Source organism: Ovis aries, chromosome Y (assembly GCF_016772045.2).
Source record: "Ovis aries strain OAR_USU_Benz2616 breed Rambouillet chromosome Y, ARS-UI_Ramb_v3.0, whole genome shotgun sequence".
Lineage (NCBI taxonomy): Eukaryota > Metazoa > Chordata > Mammalia > Artiodactyla > Bovidae > Ovis > Ovis aries.
The window spans coordinates 16,617,066-16,635,871 of record NC_082741.1 but is presented as its reverse complement, the minus strand read 5'-3'; the positions used below and the strand labels follow the sequence as shown (position 1 = coordinate 16,635,871).

General features: G+C 39.9%; 1 protein-coding gene across 1 annotated transcript; it reads right to left on the bottom strand.

Moving 5' to 3' along the window:
• Nucleotides 1-1,729: 1,729 nt before the first annotated feature.
• Nucleotides 1,730-15,529, bottom strand: LOC132658999 (uncharacterized). Its single transcript, XM_060408512.1, has 9 exons — nt 11,549-15,529; nt 10,881-11,049; nt 10,066-10,325; nt 9,769-9,902; nt 9,355-9,655; nt 7,587-7,722; nt 6,981-7,228; nt 4,795-4,928; nt 1,730-2,119 (listed from the first exon to the last, which is right to left on the bottom strand). Exons 1-9 carry the CDS (start codon nt 15,363-15,365, stop codon nt 1,847-1,849), a joined length of 5,472 nt encoding a protein of 1,823 aa, XP_060264495.1. The 5' UTR covers nt 15,366-15,529; the 3' UTR covers nt 1,730-1,846.
• Nucleotides 15,530-18,806: the final 3,277 nt, after the last annotated feature.

Genomic DNA, 18,806 nt, shown 5'->3' with positions numbered 1-18,806 from the left:
CACCACCTCCCCTTCATCTATGGTGTCTTCCACCGGCAGCTGGAAATCCTGCCCAATCCCCCCACAACTTCTCTATCATTCAGCACACACCTTCCTCCACAGCCTCCATCCTGAAAAGGCAGGCCTTCTCACCTGGCATTCCACTTGTGGCCTGCATTGTTCCCACTGCTCCCATCATGCTGGTAGGCCCCAGGGCTCCTTCCCCTTGAAAATATGGCCTCACAACTAAGAACATCCAGGGTCCCAGGTCATTCCCACCTTCCTCTGGCCTCATCTCATTTTCCACATTGCCCTGGCCATGGACACCAGCTGCAAAGGGGCTGGACACAAAAGTACAGCAGGTGGCTCACAGGTTGCAGTCACTGTGCACCAACTACTGCTACTTGTCTATATGAAGGCACAGTGCCTTGTGATACCACGCATACCTAATAGCTTGGCAGGAAGGGGCCAACATCTACACCCTGACCTCTAGACCCCATCACTGAACCAATCAAATGGGCCTCAAAACCATTTCACCATGGGACACCCACCTTGGCATTCTGGCAGCAGTGACACATATATTAATTTTAACTCAACACAAAGCATGTGACCACAGAAGCTGTTTGCATGACCAACAGTTCAAAAGTGTCTGACCCATGATTGAGAAAGCTGGGCTAGTTGCGAGGTGAAGACAAGGAACCTGAACTTGACACTGTAACCCTCCTCAAGATTGAAATTTCCTCTGGGGCAGCAGGAAACCTGAAGAAGAAAATGGCAACCTCATTCTAGTATCCTTGCCTAGAAAATCCTGTGGACAGAGGAGCCTGATGGGCTGCCATTTATGGGGTCACACAAAGTCTGACATGAATGAAACAACTTAGCAGCAGGAGCAGCAGCAGAAGCAGGCAACCATCTGTTCTCAGGAGTCCACACAGGAGAGACAGGGAAAACCAGGGATAAAGATGCTCAGATCCAACCTGCAAGCCATGGAGAGGGTTTGGGGTCACACACTGAGCTCACTGTGGCTCAAATGCTGAAGAGTCCATCCCTAAACTTGTGTCTAAGGCTACAGCAGTGTCGGGAATCCAGCCATCCTTGAGGAAGGAGCACACCAATGCCCTCTACTCTCTGTCTGGCCCCCACACTGCACCTGCAAACCAAATCATCCTGGGGCCCATGTCCCAAGGTCTGTCAGAACCAGGCCTTTCCCCTTTATAAAGCCATGTACACCATGTACTTAAAGTGGGCAGATCACGTAGTATTTTGCTGTGCATATATTCATTAATAAGTTGGTTTTTACATAATCTGTAAATGTCACCTTTTTGTTGTAAAGAATCTTACTGTTTAATTTTCTTAAATACATTTTAATTTTTTAAACTGTGTATGTATATATATATATGTATGTATGTGTGATATATATATATATATATATGTATGTATGTGTTTGATATATATATATATATATATATATCATGGAATAATATGTGGCCTTATCATGAAATTCCTTATTTTATAAGCTTTATTTTCTTAATGTAGGTATCAGGAATTATGTTTCATTTTTCAATTGAATTGCACTTACTGGTTTAAAGAGCAAGCTATTTTTTTCCTGTTTCATAGTTTTCATTTTCCAAATTTTGTGCTTATGTTTTTGTTGATGGTACATGCTTGAGTCCTCTTACAGTTTCAATATTTAGCAAAACACAATTAATTTTTAAAAACAATGCAAAGGCTAGGAATTATCTTAAAGTTAGTTTATTCATGACATATATTCCTAGGTTGCATAGGGTCTTAATTTTTTTTAACATTGTTTAACATTTTTATTATGAATAGTTTGAATAGATTAGCCCTGCCTTATTTTTGCAATGAGTTATGAAAGCCTTTGTAGTATAACAATTATTGTTGAACAAAATGGCAGGGTGGTTGGCTGTTTTACAAGACTAGAGGACTTAGGCTTTTCCATCCAAGGCATGAGTGCATGGTTTAATGGATGTCCTGCCTTTGATGAAGTGGATAATATCCATGAGAAGTGGGGGCTCACAATGGTAGCCAGTGCCTTCAGACTAGTGAGGCCTATCTGTCTCCAGCTTCCATTCCTAGACATTGGTCTGCACATGACAGCACTGCCTGGACTCACTGGTTCCTGTGAAATTAAAGTAGAATTTAGATTCAACTCGCCATCTCTGATTCTTCATTCTACATTTTCAGAGAAATAGCAAGGTTTTAAATAGGTATATGGGCAAATAAACTTTATCACCAAACACATTAATATTACGGGTGACACTACAAGTAAAAATCACTGAATATGGGGCATAAAAATTTCATTGTAAATGGAAATTTTAAAAAAATATTTTTTTAATGAGATGGATTTTTAGAAGCAATAATTTTATAATTAAAAGTGCAAAAATTAAATAAGATGTCAGTTTGCTGGGAGACCACCAAATCAGTTGTTAAGATTGGATAGAGAAGAGTAAAAATGTGAGATAAGCCAGAGGTTAGTCACATAGTCTGTGAATAATTTTCATAGTTAAAGATCATGTGCTCCTTAATGGCAAATTCGGACATAAATTGAAGAAAGTAGGGAAAACCACTAGATCATTCAGGTATGACATTAATCAATCCCCTTATGATTATACAATGGAAGTGAGAAATAGATTTAAGGGACTAGATCTGATACAGTCCCTGGTGAACTGTGGACAAAGGTTCGTGACATTGTATAGAAGACAGGTATCAAGACCATCCCCATGGAAAAGCAATGCAAAAAAGGAAAATGGTTGTCTGGGGAGGCCTTACAAATAGCTGTGAAGGGAGAGTAGCGAAAAGCAAAGGAGAAGAGGAACGAAATAAGCATCTGGATGCAGTGTTCCGAAGAATACCAACGAGAGATAAGACAGCCTTCCTCAGGGATCAATGCAAAGATGTAGAGGAAAGCAACAGAATGGGGAAGATGAGAGATCTCTTCAAGAAAATTAGAGATACCAAGGGAATATTTCATGCAAAGATGGGCTTGATAAAGGACTGAAATGGTATGGTCTTTACAGAAAGAGAAGATATTAAGAAGAGGTGCCAAGAAAACACAGAACTGCACAAAAAAGATCTTCATGATCAAGATAATCATGATGGTGTGATCACTCAACTAGAGCCAGACATCCTGGAATGTGAAGTCAAGTGGGCCTTAGAAAGCATCACTACGAACAAAGCTAGTGGAGGTGATGGAATTCCAGTTGAGCTATTTCAAATCCTGACAGACGATGCTGTGAAAGTGCTGCCCTTAATATGCCAACAAATTTGGAAAACTCAGCAGTGGCCACAGAACTGGAAAAGGTCACTTTTCATTCCAACCCCAAAGGAAGGCAATGCCAAATAATACTCAAAGTACTGCACAATTGCACTCATCTCACATGCTAATAAAGTAATGGTCAAAATTCTTCAAGCCATTCTTCGGCAATACGTGAACTGTGAACTTCCAGATGTTTAAGCTGGTTTTAGAGAAAGCAGAGGAACCAGAAATCAAATTGCCAACATCCACTGGATCATTAAAAAAGCAAGTGGGTTACAAAAAATCATCTAATTCTGCTTTATTGACTATGCCAAAGCCTTTGACTTTGGAGCACAATAAACTGGAAAATTCTGAAAGTAGTGGGAATATCAGACCACCTGGCCTGCCTCTTGAGAAACCAGTATGCAGGTCATGAAGCAACAGTTAGAACTGGACATGGAACAACGGACTGGTTCCAAATAGGACAAGGAGTACGTCAAGGCTGTATATTGTCACCCTGCTTATTTAACTTATACACAAAGTACATCATGAAAAAAACTGGGCTGGAAGAAGCACAAGCTGGAATCAAGATTGCCAGGAGAAATATCAATAACCTCAGATATGCAGATGACACCAGCCTTATGGCAGAAAATGAAGAGGAACTAAAAAGCCTCTTGATGAGAGTGAAAGAGTAGAGTGAAAAAGTTGTCTTAAAGTTCAACACTGGTAAAATGAAGATCATGGCATCCAGTCCCACCACTTCATGAGAAATAGATGGGGAAACAGTGGAAACACATGGGGAAACAGTGGAAACAGTGTCAGACTTTATTTTGGAGGGCTCCAAAATCACTGAAGATGGTGACTGCAGCCATGAAATTAAAGAATGCTTACTGCTTGGAAAAAAGTTTTGACCAACCTAGATAGTATATTCAAATGCAGAGACATTACTTTGCCAACAAATATCCATGTGATCAAGGCTATGGTTTTTCCCGTGATCACGTATGGATGTGAGAGTTGGATGTGAAGAAAGCAAAGCACCGAAAATTTGATTTTTTTGAACTGTGGTGTTGGAGAAGACTCTTGCGAGTTCCTTGCACTACAAGATACAAGCATCAATTCAAAGGAGCTCAGCCCTGGGTGTTCTTTGGAAGGACTGATGCTAAAGCTGAGACTCCAGTACTTTGGCCACCTCATGCGAAGAGTTGACTCATTGAAAAAGACTCTGATGCTGGGAGGGATCGGGGGCAGAAGGGAAAGGGGACGACAAAGGATCAGATAGTTGGATGGCATCAATGACTCAATCAATGTGAGTCTGAGTGAACTCTGGAGTTGGTGATGGACAGGGAGGCTTGGTGTGGTGCAATTAATGGGGTCGCAGAGTCAGACACGACTGAGCGACTGAACTGAATAGTTAAAGATATTTTGTTTAACTATAGGTTGGAACACAGGTCAACACCTCACTTTCTTATTTTTATCATTTATGGATGCTTTAGTTTACATGATTACACATGGGAAAGTTGTAGTTTCTCTCGAATTTTAAAGGAAGAAACCCTGCTCACCACATTTGTGTCAGCGTCTTTGTCTTGTGTAATGAAGCACACAATAGAACTGCCTATATCAGGGTAAAGGTGGGCACAGCTTGAAGCTCCTATCACCTTCATCTGTAATATTTCTGGATTTTCATCTGTCTCTCCTAGAACAGTTGGAAAAAAAAAAAAAAACCTCAATGGAATAGTTTATCTTGAAGCATCAGCTTTTGAGAGAAGACCACAATCTCTATCATTACTTTAGTTCTAATTTTTTAAGCTAAGCTATTTTATCACTCTCATAATTAGCAACTTATTCTACAAATGTATATGTTTCAACCTTTTCACTCATTTTTCAAATGCCACCTTTGTTAGTTAACAAGCACCATTTTATTTGTAAGTTCAGAAATTTCAACTTAAGTCCAGTTTCTCTGTCTTAAAAAGAACAAATTAAAGGACACAAAAACATCTTCCTATGTTCTATAGATACAAAACTGTTTGATTACATATTTTCTCTATCTTGTTTGTAAAATTTGACTGTTCACAGAAATATCTCCCATGTATTATCATTCATCTTTAAAATTTTATGGATTCATCATAAAGCCATCATTGTATGAAATATTGATTTCATATAAAATGATAAAAGTCTTAAAAGGAGGAGTAATGGAGACACTAGTGATTACAGTTCTTCCATAAGGAGTGGTATCTGTGCTCCCATGTTTACTGCAGCATTACTCACAATAACCAAGATAATGAAACAACTCTAATGTCTATATACAAATAAGTAAAAAGCTGAGGTATACATATGCAATGGCAAGTATTCAGTCTTAAAAAAAGAAAATTTTCTTAGTTATACTGGATGAAGCTGGAGGACATTTTGCTAACTGAAATAATCCAGTTATTGGAAGATTAAATACTCTGATTCCACTTATATAAGTTATCTCATAGAAGTGACTGAACAACGACAGGGTATCTCAAGTATTCAAACTGGTAGAAGTGGAAAATAAAATGATGGTTTTCAGGGTCTGGATGCACAGAGAAATGGAGTGTTGTTTGAAAGTCATGAAGTTTCTCTCAAGCAAGCTGATTAAGTGCTAGGGACCTGCAAAATCCCTTTAGGTACAAAAGTACCCCTAAATTTACAAATATTGTATTATGCATCTAAATTTTTTATGAAGAAAGTAGTTCTCATGTCAAATGTTCTTATCACATACACACAAGGTAGGGTATAAAGCACCTTTTGGAAATGATGGGTATGTTTATTAGCTTAATTAAATGGTTTCACATTTGTATTGCTGTTGTTTAGTCACTCAGTCATGTATGAGTCTGTGTGACCTCATAGACTGTAGACTACTGCCCAGATTGTCTGTCGCTGAGCTTCTTCAGGCAAGAATACTGGACTGGGTTACATTTCCTCATCCAGGAGATCTTTCTGACCCAGGGATCAAACTATGCTTTCTAGCTGTATTCCATACCAGTGTACAACTGGGAAGCTGCCTCATAGTTGTATGTATAATTTCAAAATCTTGAAATTGTATGGATTAAATATGCACCATTTTTATATGTTTGTTATATCTTAATAAAGTTATTAAGTCTAAAAAGAAATGCTTTTTCCTTAAATTTTTATCATCAAAAATATGGACCAGGATTGGGATTGTTGGCTCATATTATAGTTCCACTTTTAGTGTTCTGAGGAACCTCCATTCTAACCTCCACAGTGACTGTGGCAATTTACAATATCAACACAGTGTAGAGGATTTTCTTTTCTTCAGAGCATCTTCAGCATTTATCTGTTGTTTTCTTGATGACAGTCATTCTAACATGTATTACTTAATTTTGGTTTTGCTTTGCATGTCTCTAATGATTTTTGATGAACAAGCAAAAGCAAGGAGATACAATTATGTTGATACAGAGAACATGGAGTGGCTACCAGAGGAAGAGAGACAGTAGGAGAAGGAAAGGGGCAAATGGAGGTTTTAAGTATACAGTGTTGGATGAAAACTAAATTTATGTTGTTGAACAGTGGTAGTATATACAAGGTAGAAATATAATGTTGTACAGTGGTCCAATATTCTTCCCTGGAGAATTCCATGGACAGAAGAACCTGGTGGGCTACAGCCCATGGGGTCACAAAGAGTCAGATGCAACTTAATGACTAAACCACCACCACCAATGTCTTATTTAAAATCAGTGCCCTAACAAACAAATTAACTACTAACCTGGCTTAAGAATTCGTGGCCCAGACAGCCAGCATTCTGAGCTGTTCAGATTCTTCAGATGACCTAGCGGTGCTAAAATCTGAATGGGAGTCTGGACCTCTTGAAGGAGCAGCAATGCTAGATCGTTTCTTGCTGCCCTACTCACCAATCGAAATCTCTCATGCAGAAGAATGGTAGAGATCTTAACAACTCTCAGAGGTGCCCCAGGGTGCCTCAGACCCAATATTACAGCTGTGTCTTCAGGATTCCTATGTGAGTATTTAGAGAATAATTAGAATAGACTCCCTTGAAAACTTGAGTCATTTAAATCTACCACATTGTCTTTTACCATGTATTCATAGCCCTAATATTCCAACTTCATACTTCCCATCAAGGAAAATAAAGCTGGATTCACAGAGAATAGGATTACAGAAACATTAAGTGACAGAGATATCAATCAGCTGAACAGAGAAGCATGCTTGCTTAGCTTGAAGCAAAGATGATACGAAGGATAAGAGAGAATGATTCAGTCATAACATGAAGTGAATGTGTTCAAAGACTGCTTCAACAAAGTAATTTGGAGATACTAGGTAATAGTACACTGGAAGATTCATGAGGTCAACTTACATATTCCTGACACAGTGGGCCGCAGTGAGTACCCAAGAGCTGCTAACAATGGAACCACTACAAATTTGACTGCCACAACTGATGATCATGGCCTGCCAAGGCATGGCATATCTCAGAGAAATTCGATCTGCCAAAGCTAAGAAAAAAAAAAAAAAAAACAGAGTAGAAATGAATTCAGCAGAATTCTCATTTATATCCCATTTATACATTTTTCACCTCTCACAGCTCTGCTAAGCATGTCTATTATTAAAATTCACTTACAGACACAAACAGCATTTTTGTGTACATGTTATCTCCCTGGAAATAATTCTTCCCTTATTTTTGCCTTTTCAAATCTGCAGTTTTTAATGGTCCAGGTTCAGGTTCTTCCAGCTCTAACAACTGAGTTACAGCAATATAAAAAATAGACTAGACAGCAATAAAAGACAATAATTTGATTTGAAAATTTTGCAGAAATAAAAATTGTAGTTTAAGTGAACTGGAGGGGTGAGCTGACTAAATTTACAACTTAATGACATGGCAAATAGACACACTAATTTATAAATTTCAGCAAAATGCTTATATTTAAAAAAATAGGAACTCAAAAAGTGGGAGTTGAAGCTAGGTATGCATGTGTGTATGTGAATGTGTGTGTGTGAAATGGTAGAGATTAGTTATTAAAAAAAAAATAAGGGCATAAGTGAAGATAAAAATCTGATTCTTCACTGATGCATATTCTGAGATATCTATGTGAATGAACTTGAAGAATTTGACCATAAAATGAAATGATCTCTACATATTTTAACAGCATAATTCAGTATCAATATGGCAGTGTGAGTGAGGGCAAATGGCTTTAGGTAAAATGTAAAATGTAGGAATATTATTCAATCAAAATAGATCTAATTTACTTTGATGAGTGTAATTTGTTTCATAAGAGTCAATGAAAATAGAAATGATAATCATCAAAATATATCATTGTTGGGTACATAGGAAAAGAAAAAAAAATCAAAATTTCTCAGTCATTTCTGACTCTTTATGACCCCATAGACTGTAGCCTACCAGGCTTCTCTGTCCGTGGGATTTTCCAAACAAGGGTACTGGAGTGGTTTGCCATTTTCTTCTCCAGGAGATCTTCCTGACCCAGGAATCCAACCTAGGTCTCCCACATTGCCACCTGAGCCACCAGGGAAGTGGGGTACATAGTACTCTCCAGAAATAATTACATATTGTCAACAAAACCAACATATTTAACATAAAATTACTTTTATAAAGCAATAAATAATAGTAAAGAACTTTGTATTCATTTCAGTTCAGTCGCTCAGTTGTGTCCGACTCTTTGCGACCCCATGAATCGCAGCATGCCATACCTCCCTGTCCATCATCAACACCCAGAGTTCACTCAGACTCACGTCCCCGAGTCAGTGATGCCATCCAGCCATCTCATCCTCTGTTTTCCCGTTTTTCTCCTTCTGTGCTATCCCTATTCCCACTTTGATCTTTAACAAATGATGAATCAAGTGAACTTTTCTAGATTTCAGAATAATATATTAAGATGAATATAATAATCATATCATGTATATCATATGGATACATAAGAAAGTTAAATAATGCATCAAGGATGAAATGTATTTGCAAGCCATAGGAAAATAATTCCTATCACTTCATTGACATAAAAATTCATGCATTACCAGGAAAAAAGCATTTTCTACACCCCCTTTTCTACTTTCATTATCCTCTTCTCTTCCTTTCCTTCTAATAAATCACTCACTACAATTTTCTTGAGCCTTACTCTGAGGCTGTGGCAGAGAGATGAAATGTGGCCGGACAGAAGCAGGTGTGGAAGTAAAAGCTGAGGCATTCGTAGAGGTAGAGACTGAAAGGGAGACTGAAGCAGAGGTGGTCATGGGCCCTTGCTTGGACCAGGGTGCTTGGCTAGGTCGTGTAACTCCCTGGAGCCAGAAAAGGAAAGGGCTCACTTGGCTGAAGACGTAGGGCTTTGTGCAGTGTTCATCAAAGTGAGTCAAAATTCCCACCTGCACCCATGTGTCTTTTTGTTGCAGATGACACACAAGAGGTGCCCCCAGGTCACCCTGAAACAGACAAGAAAAAGAAATATTTTAAAGGAGGTTAGGAAATAACTTCTTATTTTGAAGGATATACCTCTCTTTCTCCCTGCCTTTTGTGACTTCAACTCATCCATCACCTTACAGCCAGCCTCCCCCATAGCTTTCTTGGCTGCCACACAGAAAGTAAATTCATTCAGTTTGGGCCAAAACTGGGCACATGTGATGGCTTGCAGGATGCTCAGGTGCCTTTTTTGCAAAATTCCAGGACTTCCTAGTGGAAAACAGAGAATAGAGAGTTTAAGCATTAGCCTAGACTAGAAAGAGAAATGTGGCTAAAGAAAAAGATAACAAAAAGTATATTATTACACACTACAAAATATTGCTGTTTCCAAATTTGTTATTGTCCTGCTATCTTAGTTTTCTGCATTACTCACCTCTCATGAGGGACCAACTGGGTAGCCAGCAGTCATACAGTTGTATATTTTTCTCTTGCTCTAGGCTCTCCTCCAGGCAGATAGGAAGAACCAGGGGTTGAAAATGTAATGGTTGCTTCAAGAAGATTAGACCAGGCCCCAGAGGTCCTCTAGGGCCCAGGTAGGGCATGGCACGATGAATGCCTATAGTTTGAGCTTGAGCAGGGTCTTGAAGATCGATAAGCCCCACCTGGACATGGGCCAGTGCTTCTGAGTTTTTTCTGGGAGGAAAATTTAGCAGGTGTTTTATTGTTACATATTTCAATGTGAAAAAAAATTAGTGTTTAGAGATCATATGAATCAAATGAAATCTAGGTGAACACTAAATTATTAGTTTTATTTTCTTCTCTACTTTTTGCCAGCATATAATATCTTATTAGGCACAATATGTTTGGACACTTTCAATATTTTATATTCTACTATTTATATTGTTTAACATTGAGTGATATAGACTTGGAAAATATCAGCTGAGCCACAAGGGAAGCCCAAGGATACTGGTGTGGATAGCCTATCCCTGTCTAGCAGATATTCTTGACCTAAGAATTGAACCAGGACCTCCTGCATTGCAGTCAGATTCTTTACCACCTGAGCTATTAGGGAAAACCTGCAGTTAGGAGTTAAAATATCCCATATAATATATACCAGATCCACTCTCCTCTCTAACTAAGAAATAATAGCTTATATGAAGGAACATATCATTAATGAACTCATTTTTTTCATATTTTGTAATTATAATTTAACCTTTTGAAATGACTGACATGAAACTTCATACTCACATGAAATTTGCACACCTAGCTGTAGTGAGAATCCATTGTTCATTCAGTATAGAACCAGCACAAAAATGGGAGAAAGAGAGTTGCACAGAAACCATCCAAGGGAATTCACCCACTTCAGCCTCCCAGCAGTTGGGACAGTGTGGAACAAGGCCAGGGCGTAATCCACACTCTGTAGAAGGAATCCATATGTGGGACAAAGTGAAGTTAATGGTACCACCCTTCTTTCTCTGAACATATTGACTTCCTCCAATTAGATTTTAGGAAAATGCCTGTAACTCTTCAACTTTTCAGGAATGCTTGGAAATGGATGTACATTTTAACCCTATAAATTTAAGTATTATAACAGTTTCTCTACACACTCTCTGAAAAACCCAAAATATTTCTATTCATTTCCCAAATGAAATAGTAAAATATTTCAAATCACTAAAACTTTAATACTTCTGTTCTTTGTGTAAAATTTAAATATTAAAATATTACCTGAAAAATAAGATATTTTCTTGTTTATGTGGATATATTTTAAGATTATATTATTTATTACCTTTTTTCATACGGGTTATAATTTTAATTTGGTCCTACCAAAATTTGATATGATCTCTGGTCTATCCAGAGACTGGTTTTTTCCAAAAAAGACAGTCCCAAATAGAGTAACTCCAATAAACTGAACTTGCCTGTGATCTCATGAGAAATAACAGCTGTCTTGAAGAGCGAGAAAGCCTGGAGACTTTCTTTCCAGACCACACCCAGGCGACACTCAGCAAGGGAAATATTGAGTTCAGAATACTTAGGAAGATCTTGTTCAGGCTGATTAGACTTGGTTTCCAATTGAAATCCAGGCATCAGAGATGGTTGCTTTGTTAAAAGAGTGGCTGGAGCAGCATGAAAGGATGAAAAAGTATGGGAAAGAATGGTGTCTTCAATAACTTTCGAGGAAGATGGTTTCTGGAGAGAACTATCAGAAGCAGCTAAGGGAGGAACAGGAGAGAGACCCACAATAGGAAGAACTGAGCAAGAAGGAAAAGTACATGGTGAAGAAAATGTGCAAGAAGAAAAGACTGAACAAGTAAGGGACAAAGAACATGAAAATGGGAAAAAACAAGGAACAATAAAGGAAAAAGATGGAAAAAGTGGGTTGAGAGAACTAGATGGGACATTAGGACTTCCTTTTGAATTGGTAATTTGTAATTTGTTGCCAAAGTTCAGGTAACCAGCTCCTCCAGGAAGCTGTGTGCTTGAAACTGTAAGAAAGATAATATTTGTGATTTCACTGGGTTGGACAGGATTTATTTGACCTTGGCTTTCTACTGCAGCTATTTCAGTTGACAAAGCTGCAAAATGCTCATCTAGGGAAGGAACAGTTTCTATTGGTAAAAATGTTACATGGTTAGCCCAGGAATCAAAATGACTAATTGTTCCATCTGGTTCAATTTCAGAAGCAAATGATGTGGTTATATTAGTTTTATAAATGATGCCAGGTCTCATTTCTCTTTCAGGCTGGATCCACATTCTGACTCTTTCAGGCTTAGGAATAGTCAGGGATGCAACATTACCAGTTTTAGGATGAGCCCCAGGATTGACTGCCTGGGTTTCTGGTTGGATCCAAGCATTAACTCTACTAACATCAGACTGCAACCAGAAACTCAATATTTGAGACTCAGAAGGAATCCCCAGTCTGACTTTTTTCATTGGAACATGAAACCAAGATTTGATTGTATTGGATTCCACTTTAATCCAAGGTCTGATTGACTGTGTTTGAACAAAGGTCCAGGGTTGATTTACAGAAGCTCTTGGCTGAAACCAGGGGTCAATTATACCAAATCCAGTCTGGGTCGAAGGATGGATTGACTGAAAGTCAGACTGAATCCAGGGTCTAATTGCATCAGTTTCAGTCTTTAGCCAAGGTGTAACTATACCAACTTCAGAAAAGTTGGGAGGTTTAACTACTTGACTTCCAATCTGGATCCAAATTGGAATTGTTTCTGTTTCAACTTGGGTCCAGAATCTGATTGTATCTACCTCAGGCTGATTCCAAGTACTAATTGGATCAATTTGGGGCTGGAACAAATGCCTTATTGCTGTATCAGTCTCAGGATGGGTTGAAGGGGAGATCTCTAAAGTTTCATATTGGGTCCATGGTGTGATTGTAGAAGATTCAATATGGAACCAGGGTTGACATGTACCAGTTTCAGACTGGATCCAGGATCCAACAGAACTAGTTTCATATTGATTCCAAGGACTGATTATATCAAATTCATTTCGGACCCAGGAACATGTCATCTGAGATTCAAAGTGAAATGAGGTCCTAACTGAATTTTGACTCAGTGACCAAAATGTGACTGACTGAGATTCAGATGAAGCCCATGATTTTCTTACATCAATTTCATAATAGAGTCTGACTGTGTGGGTTTCAGCTTGGATCCAAGGCTGGGTCCAAAATCTGACTGAATCACTTTTAGGCTGAATCCAGGGGTGAAATATTTGCAACTGTGTTTGGATCCAAGTAGTAACAATTTGAGATTGAGTTTGGGTCCCTTCTCTTAGTGAATTAATTTTAGTTTGGAACCAAGGTTTGATAGCATCAGTCTGGGTCAATAGTGTGATTGCATTAGTTTTAGCTTGTGTCCAGGGTCTGACTAATTCAGATTCAGCTTGGGGCCAAGCTCTGACTATATTAGTTCTCAGTTGAGTCCAAGAGTTAACTGTACTGGCTCCAGTTTGGATCCATTCTCTTATATCCTCAGTTTCAGAAAGGGGCCAGAACCTCCCTGTGCCTCCTTCAGACTTGTTCCAAGGGTGGAATATACCAGTTTCAATCTGAAGCCATGACATGACTATAGCAGTTTCATGTTGGGCCAGGGGCTTCACTCTACCCACTCCAAAATGGATTGAGGTACTCATTCTTTGAGACTCTGATTGGTCCCAGGAATTTATTCTTTCAGAGGATACAAACCAAATTTTGCTATTAGCAGCTTCAGTTTGGGGCCAGAGTCTAGCTGCTTGGGGCAAAGGTACTACCTGTGATATGAGTGTTCCAAATTCAAGAAAGGCCATTGTATTGGCATTATCAATCTCAGGATGGGCCCACCGAGGAGATTCTTGATTTTCAATTTGGTTCAAGGATCCAAAAGTATCAATTTGAGGATTTAGTGAAAACATGAATGTACTAGTTTGAGGCAGATTCCACCTTTTCTTAGACTCAGTTTTAAGCATTGGCCAAAATTCGATTGTATCGATACTATTCTGTGTGAAAGAACTTAATGACAGAGATTCAGCAGACGTCCAAAGTGTGATTATGGCTCCTACAGATTTTGTCAAAGTATTTATTGAAAACTGATACTGGGTCAATGGTGTGACTATATAAATGGCCTTAATCTCTGTCCAATATGTTGGTGTTGAATATTCAGCCTGAGTCCACAGTGTGGCTGTGGAAGCTATTGGCTCTGTCCAAATATTTAAAACTTGCTTTACAGTATGAGTCCATGAGGTGATTCTGAAACTTTCAGTTGATGTCCAAGGGTTTGCTGGTGCAAAGTCAGACTGAGGCCATAGTGTGTCTCTGTAATGCATATTCACTTTCCAGGTATTTGTAGCTGGATTTTCAGCCTCAGTCCATGGAGGGGCTATAAAAAGCATAGGCTCAGTCCAGGTATTTACAGCTGAACTTTCAGTGTGTGACCATGGTGGAGCTGTAAAAGGGGCATTCCATATCCAGTCGTTTTCCACTGTACTTTCAGTCTGTGGCCATGGTTGGGCTGGGAAAGTAAAAATCTGTCTCCAGCTATTTACAGTTGGACTTTTCTCTTGAATCCATGATGGGTCTGTGAAAGGCATAGCCTCTCTCCAGGTGTTTACAGCTGGACTTTCAGCCTGAGTCCATGGTAGAGCTGAGAAAGGCACAGTTTCTCTCCAGGTGTTTACAGCAGGATATTCAGCCTGAGTCCATGGTGGCTCTGTGAAAGGCACAGTTTCTCTCCATGTATTTATAGCTGGATGTTCAACCTGTGACCAGGGTGGGGCTGTTAAAGGCATATTCTCTCTCCAGGCATTTACAGTTGGATTTTCAGCCTGAGTCCAGGATGAGCCTATTATAGGTACAGTCTCCCTCCAGTTATTTAAAGCTGGACCTTTAGCATGTGCCAATGATGGTCCTGTGAAACTCAGCACCTCACTGCTGTTATTTACATCTGGGCCTTTATCTTGAGTCCATGGTGGAGCTGTGAAAGGCACAGTATCTCTCCCAGTATGCACAGCTGTACTTTCAGCCTGAGTCCGACCTGTAAAAGGCACAGTATCTCTCTGGGTATTTACATCTGGACCTTCAGCCTGTGTCCATGGTAGTGCTGTGAAAGGCACAATCTCTCTCCAGGTGTTTACATCTGGACTTTCAATTTGCGTCCTTGGTGGGGCTCTGAAAGGGACAGTCTCTCCCCAGGTAATTACACCTGGACTTCCATCCTGTGTCCATGGTGGGATGGAAAAAGGTATCATCTCTCTCCAAGAATTTATAGCTGGAGGTTCAGCCTGAGTCCATTGTGAGGCTGTGAAAGGCACAGTCTCTCTCCAGGTGTTTATATCTGGACTTTCAATCGGTGTCCTTGATGTGGTTCTGAAAGGAACAGTCTCTCCCCAGGTAATTACACCTGGACTTTCATCCTGAGTCCATGGAGGGACTGTAAAAGGCATAGTCTCTCTCCATGTATTTACAGCTGGAACTTCAGCCTGTGACCATGGTGGGGCTGTGAAAGTCATCATGTCTCTCCAGGTATTTACAGCTGAACCTTTATCTAGAGCCCATAGTGCAGTTGTGAATGGCACAGTCCCTTTCCAACTATTTATAGGTGTGCCTTCATCATGAGTCCAGGGTGGGCCTGTGAAAGGCAGAGTTTCTCTCCAGGTATTTACAGGTGAAACTTCAGCCAGTGTCCATGGTGGGGTTGTGAAAGGCACATTCACTCTCCAGGACTTTACAGCTGGTCTTTTAGCCAGAGTCCATGTTGGGACTGTGAAACGGGCAGTCTCTCTCCAGGTGTTTACATCTGAACTTTTAATCTCTGCTGTTGGTGGGGGTCTGAATGCGACAGTCTCACCCCAGGTAATTACACCTGGACTTTCATCCTGAATCCATGGTGGGACTGTAAAAGGCACAGTCTCTTTCCAGGAATTTACAGCTGGTCTTTTAGCCAGAGTCCATGTTGGGACTGTGAAAGGGACAGTCTCTCTCCAGGTGTTTACAGCTGGACTTTCAGCCCGTGTCCACAATGGGACTCTGAAAGGTAACATCTCTCTCCAGTTTTTTATAGCTGAATCTTTATCTTGAGTCCATGGTGGGGCTGTGAAAGGCACAGTCTCTCTCCAAATATGCACAGCTGTACTTTCAGACTGAGTCCAAGGTGGGCCTATGAAAGGCACAGCTTCTCTTGAGGAACTTACATCTGTACTTTTAACCTGTGTCCATGCTGGTGATGTGAAAAGTACAGTCTCTCTCCAGGTATTTACTGCTGTGCTTCCAGCCTGAGTCCAAGGTGGACCTATGAAAAGCACAGTCTCCCTCCATTTATTTAAATCTGGTCCTTCAACCTGTATCCAATGTGGGACTGTGAAAGACACAGTCTCTCTTAAAGCATTTACAGATGTACTTTCAGGCTGAGTCCAAGGTGGGCCTGTTAAAAGCACAGCTACCCTCCAGGTATTTACAGCTGTACCTTCAGCCTGTGTCCATGGTGGGGCTGTGAATGTCAACATCTCTCTCCAGTTGTTTATAGCGTTTATAGCTTGACCTTTCAGTTGAGTCCATGAGGGTCCTGTGAAAGGCACAGTCTCACTCCAAATATTTACATCTGGACCTTCAACCTGTAACCACGACAGGGCTGTGAAAGTCATAGTCTTTCCCCAGGTATTTACAACTGGACTTTCAACATGAGTCAATGGTGGTATTATGAAAGGAACAATCTCACTCCTGGTATTTACAGCTGGATTTTCCACCTGTGTCCATGGTTGGTCTGTAGAAAACACAGCCTGTCTCCAGGTATTTATAGCCAAATTTTCAGCCTGTGTCCATGGTAGGCCTGTGAAAGGCACTTCCTGTCTCCAGGCATTTATAGCTGGTCTTTCAACCTGAGTCCATGGTGGGGTTGTGAAAGGCACATTCTCTCTCCAGGTATTTACAGCTGGATTTTCAGCCTGTATCCATGTTTGGCCTATAAAAAGGACAGTCTCTTTCCAGGAATTTATAGCTGGATTTACAACCTGAGTCAATGTTGGTGATGATAAAAACTCGTTCTCTCCCCATGTATTTGCTGTTGAACTTTCAGCATTTGTCCATGATGGGGTTGTGAAAAACACAGTCCCTGTCAAATGAATTATGGAAAACTGAGATTTAGTCCATTTTCTTCTTCCTTTATGTATAGACTCTGGACTGAGATTCACTTCGCTTGGTTCAATTTGGGTCATTGTTATGACCGTATAATTTTCTATATGTGTTCCATGCTTATTTGCTGAAGATTCTACTTGTGTTGATGGTAGAAATGGTTCAAAATTAGAATGTATCCAAGGATTTATCCTTGATGTTCCATATTTGACCCCAAATGGGATTGTGTAAGCTAATTGTTCTGTCTTGTAATTTGATACTGCAGATGAACCCATGAATGGATACACTGCTGAATATTTAGCCTGTGTCCATGGCATGACTGTGGAAAATACAGGTTTTATCCAGTGATTTGCCTGACTCCATAATGTGATGGTAGTAGTTTCAGGCTGTATTGACAGATTTACACCTAGAGTTTTGGATTTTGTCAAAATATTTATTGGTAGTGACTTAGATTGTGTCCAGGGATTTACTGCTGGAAACTGAGCCTGAGTCCACAAATTTACTAATGTATATTTAGTCTGCATCTGCTTTGTAACTGAATCAACTGAAGGTTGTGTCCAGGGAATTCCTGACAGAGATTCAGACGGATTCCATGGTTCAATGGTACCTGCCTCGGGCAATATCCCAAGTTTTACTTTTGAAAAACTGTACTTTGTTCCTGGTGTGACTGTATCAGACACAGTCTCTATCCAGGCTTTAACTACTGTAGACAATTCTGTGGTAAATGGTGTTAGTGTTTCAGAACGTGCCACTTTCCAGGCCTTGTCCTTTGGAGATTTAACCTGGATCCACGGTGTGACTGTATCAGCTTTAGGCCTTAACCAGGGGTTGACTTCTGAAGTAAAAACCTGAGTAAACAATGTGGTTACATCAGTTATAAATCGTGTGAAGTTATATACCAGGGGAAACTCATTTTGGATCCAGTGTGTGACTGTTTCTGTCACAGGCTGTGGCCAAGGCTTTAGTAATGTAATTTTAGCCATGTTCCACAGGGTAATTGTATCAAATACAGAGGCTGTTGAGGGAATTGCTGCCGAAGTTATATTCTGGATCGACAGAGGGACTATGTCATATTTAGATTTTGTCCAGGGATTTACTGCAGGAGATATAGTCTTGATCCATGGTGTGATTTCAGCAGCTACCACTGTTAAGGGACCTATTGCAGGAGATTCAGCCCAGATCCATGGATTGACTGACTTAGATAAAGCTATATTTGTTGCTGGAGACTCAGTCTGGGTCCATGATGTAAAAGTGTCAACTTCAAATTGTGTCCAGGGGTTTAACACTGAATATGTAGCATGTGTCCATGCTATAATTGGATTGATTTCAGACTGAGTCCAGGGATTTACTGAAGCAAATTGAGCATGGATCCATTGTGTGACTCTATCAGTTTCAAACTGTGATAAGGGATTTACTGCTCCAGACACAGTCTGGGTTGTGGGTGTGAGTATATGAACTATGGACTGTATCAAATGGTTGATGACAGAAAAATTTGCCTGGGTCCAGAGTGTAACAGTATCAGTTGCAAGTGTTGCCCAGGGATTTACTGAAGGATATTCAAT